The following is a 4161-nucleotide window of genomic DNA, read 5'->3' on the forward strand; positions in this document are numbered from 1 at the left end:
AAACTCAGATGACATAATACCCACACAAAGGTAGTCCCCAGGTCTCTTACTTTTTCTGCCAATTATGGTACCATATATAGTATGCTAAGGCATCCTGATTTATGATACCAGCACATCACAGTGTGAATTTTATTTAGTCATAGAAATGCTTCACCCTCCTTCCCTGCAACCCTCACCTCCCAATGCTCTCAACAGATTAGCCCAATGATTGGGAGCAAGATACCTAAATTCCCTTAGCCTGTTTTAATCATCTTTAAAGTGGAGTTATACCTACACTACCTAAGTCACAAGGTTGTTGGTTGGAAAGTGCTTTATAAACTTTACCTCGATACAGAAATGTCAGCTATTATTACTATCATCCCCCTCCCAAACAGTATCACAGAAAGGGAGGCAGCCACCTAGGGTGTAATACAGGGGGAGGAAAAGGGAAAGACGCTTCTAAATATCACTTTTAATAAATCTCTTTGTTTAATGACAGGAAATATTTAGGTATATATCACATAAGTATTTATTTTTGCCGTGCGTTGTCATTTATGTTACAGGGAAGGCTAAAAACCTCTGAGGACAAGGGATGCAGTATTTTAGTATAGTAATTAGGGGAAGTGCAATCTTCAAACCCTGCCCAGGGTGCTGCCCAAATGCCTTGGGACCGGCTCGGCAGCTAGTTCTGTCTCTTCTGTCTTTCTGAGGGCATCCACCGTACCCTCTATGTAGGAAGAAAGCCCAGGCTGAGTTGAGGGCTTCCTCCTAGGAATACAGAGGGTTGAGAAGTCGAGAGAATCGCTCCTCTGCCCATCAGCCTTGGGGTTCAGCCACAGCCCACTCCCTTGATGAGGCTGGCAGCTTCGGGGATCTGGCGGAAGAGGTTTCTCAGGGTGTCGAGCTCCTGGGTGAGCTGGTCTACGCGGCTGCGGAGCCTCTCGTTCTCGGCCATGTACTCCAGCACCTTTTGCTGCGTCTCCTGGATGCGCCTTTTGGCTTTGTCCCGGCTTTTGCGGACCGCGATGTTGTTGCGCTCCCGCCTCAGTCGGTACTCCAGGCTGTCCTTGTTCACCGCTTTCTTGCCCTTATGGGGAGGCCCGGCGGGAGAGGGAGTCTTGAGAAGAGGACTGCAGGGAGGGGCAGCCGCGGCAGCCAGGGGGCCCTGTGGTGGGAGGGGGGAGAGGAATCCAGAGATCAGGCACAGGGCGCGTCCAGGTACAGAACTGGGGCTTTGGGGAGAGCGGGAGGAATAGGGAGAAAGAGAAGGACCGACAGAAGGTACTGTCAGAAGTAGGATAGTGGGGGGTGGGAGCAATAAGGACAATGGATTGAAGGGGAAGAAAGTATCCGGTGGATCCTTCCCCTGTCGCCTTCAATATATATCTTGGTCTAGGAGACACCCTCCCTCTCCCCCGCTTCGTATCAAATCATCCATCCCCCTGCCTCCAGGCAAGCCTGCAGCCCAAACCAGGGTTCCCTGCCTGTCCTAAAGATTTCAGAGGAAGGAGCCCCCAGCAGCTTTTCTCAGCCACTCATTTCACTTTCTCACTCGGCTCGGGACTTTTCCCTCAATAGCTATCCTGAATATCCTGCTTGGAAATTTATGAGCATTTCCTCTTCTCCAGCCAGCCAGACAGGAGGCAAAGGCAGGCAGCTAAGGCTGAAGGGGGGTTAACAGGACAGACTGGAATCCACAGAGCCCTTAAGAGCGGGGTTTGGTGGAGCAGGCGCTGGGAACGGTCAGAATTCAAAGAACTCCAACAAATGGGTTTGAAGTCCCTCAGAATATGCAGCACTCTAGAAGACTGTTACACTGGAATCTCAGAGCTATCCTGAGGGTTGTAGAAAGGTTCAGAATGCTCAGGATCTGGGGGTAATTTAGAATCTGCAGAACCGTAGAAGGAGGATGGTTTAAGGGCGGATTATGGTACATCAGAATCCTCAGAAGTGTATAGAAGGCTGGGCTGAGGGTGGGGCATGGGTGATGATCCCTAGCATTTTAAAAAGAAATGACATCTGAGACTGAAGGATCCAGTTTGAACTTAGAGACACCGGTGTTGGCCCGCTCAACCTCGGATCCTTTGAGTATAGGGGTCCCAAGGAGCCGAGAATGAGTGCATTAACATCTTACCTTGAGGACTCGAAGGGGCTGGTTGGGTGTTCCCAGAGCTGGCGGCAGATGCATTGCAGTCTGCCCACAGTGTGCCACCTGGTATTGCAGTGGGTTGTAGCTACCTCGACTAGAGCTTCTTCCGCACTCGGGCCCCCGAGGCTCTTCTTTCACGGACACTGCCCGGGGATCATATCCCTCCGCAGGGCTATAGGCGTTGGGCCCTAAGCCCTTCCGGTCAGGGCCAAAGGCGTGGGCAGGATAGACGAAGGTCCTGGGGTCTGGCGGGAGGTAGTGAGGGAAGGCAGGAGTTCCAGGACCCTTGAGGCCACGAGGCTCAGGTTGTGGTTTGACAGCAAAAAGATCAGAGAGGAGCTGTTCCTCACCGGATTCAATGTAGGCTGACAGGTCGATGGAGGCCTCGTGGTCACACATATCTCCTAGCTCCGCGGGCCCAGTTCGGCTGCCTGGGAACTCGAGCGATTGGCCTCCTCGTTGCTCACAGTCGTAGTAGATCCCGTGGGACATGACCTAGACCGCCCCCTCTACTCCCCGCCCTCTGGCCACACACCCTGGCCGGGGGATCCCCCTCCTCTGGGTGTCTGGCTTCCCTCTGTCCTCTTGCTCCTTCTCTCTCACCTCCTTTCCCTCAGGATCTTCCCCTCTCCTGGCTCCTGCCTTCTCTCTTCTCCCCTACTCCTTTGTGGTTTCTCTCCTCCCTCCTTTGTGCTGCTTCCTTTTCCTTTCTGCTGCGGTCAGTGGCTCTCCTCTTCCCTTTCCCCTCCTGCTCTCCCTGGTGCAATGTTGGGGGGGGGGAGGATAAGGGGAGGTTAGCAGAGGGGGACAAGGTGAGTCCTGGGAGTAGGGGAATAGGTAGTTGGGCTCCACCAAATGAGGTCCTTGGCCTGTTCAGCAGTTAAAATTGTCACTCTTCCGGATACTCTTCTACTCCATCTGAGTAAGGGAAGACATCAGACTCCTGGCATTGATGAGTGTTGCTGCTCCTCCAAGCAGACCCTTTACCTGTAGTCCGTGGGACCCCGAGTCCCACTCGCAGGTTACCTTGTCTCTTCCTGTAGCTCCCAAATTGCTTTGAGTAGAATAAGGTTTCAGCTCCCAGGAGAGCATTGAGAACCCTTCTGTGGCAGACCCCTAGACCAGCCTGAGCTCCACCCTTGACATAGCTCTGCCCCCTTCAGTCTGGGCTCCACCTCTCTCAGGGAGAGCTCCTGCCCCTCCCTTGGAAATCCCACCCCTCTAGACACCCTTCGGGAGGCAGGGCAAGATAGGGTAGAACAAGGCTGGGCAATGGAGGGAAGTGATGGACTAGAAAAGAGATGGCTGACCCATTGCACAGAGTGTCTGAGGCTGCTGACCCAATAGTGAACACCCCCTCTCATGAGGATAATAAAATGGCTAAATGTCTTCCCAGCCCTAGTGCTGTGGTGGGACAGATGAAACTGGGGGGAAAGGCTCAGGATTTATAGACAGAGGTTATTCTTCATGACCCCATTTGGCTTTTTTTTGGGGGGGAGTGCAAAATATTGGAGTGTTTTGCCATTTCCTTCTCCAGCTCATTTTACAGATGAGAAAATTGAGGCAAACAGAGGGTGAATTGACTTGGCCAGGGTCCCAGCAAGAAAATATCTGAGGTTAGATTTGCATTCAGGAAAACAGTCAGCCAATCACTATGTCATTTAACTGACCTGGGTTCAGATATTGTCTCTGATGTCCACTTACCTGTGTGACTTTTAGCAAGTGAGTTCACCTGTTTCCTCATTAATAAAATGAGGCTGTTGGACTTACTGGTCTCTTTATTTAAAAAATTTTTAGTTTCAAGTTTTCTTTTTATACTCCTTCCCCCACCCATTGAAAAGGCAAGATAATATCCATTTATAATATCCATTATATATATGAGATCATGCAAAACCTATTTTCAAACTATTAACATATGTTGAAGAGAAAAAGCGAGAAAATAAATTGGGGGGGGACATGCTTCACTCTATACTTGGAGCTCATCAGTTCTTTCTTTGGAGGTGGGAGAGCATTTTTCATTAAATCCTTTAAAA

The 4161-nt window shown here is 50.8% G+C and overlaps 1 protein-coding gene across 1 annotated transcript; it reads right to left on the reverse strand.

Annotated features, from left to right (window-relative positions):
* Positions 1–449: 449 nt before the first annotated feature.
* Positions 450–3322, reverse strand: CEBPE (CCAAT enhancer binding protein epsilon). The gene is made up of 2 exons (XM_051980466.1): positions 2114–3322; positions 450–1144 (listed from the first exon to the last, which is right to left on the reverse strand). The coding sequence occupies exons 1-2, from the start codon at positions 2618–2620 to the stop codon at positions 809–811; spliced, it is 843 nt and encodes a 280-aa protein (XP_051836426.1). The 5' UTR covers positions 2621–3322; the 3' UTR covers positions 450–808.
* Positions 3323–4161: the final 839 nt, after the last annotated feature.

This window comes from Antechinus flavipes, chromosome 2 (genome assembly GCF_016432865.1).
Source record: "Antechinus flavipes isolate AdamAnt ecotype Samford, QLD, Australia chromosome 2, AdamAnt_v2, whole genome shotgun sequence".
NCBI lineage: Eukaryota > Metazoa > Chordata > Mammalia > Dasyuromorphia > Dasyuridae > Antechinus > Antechinus flavipes.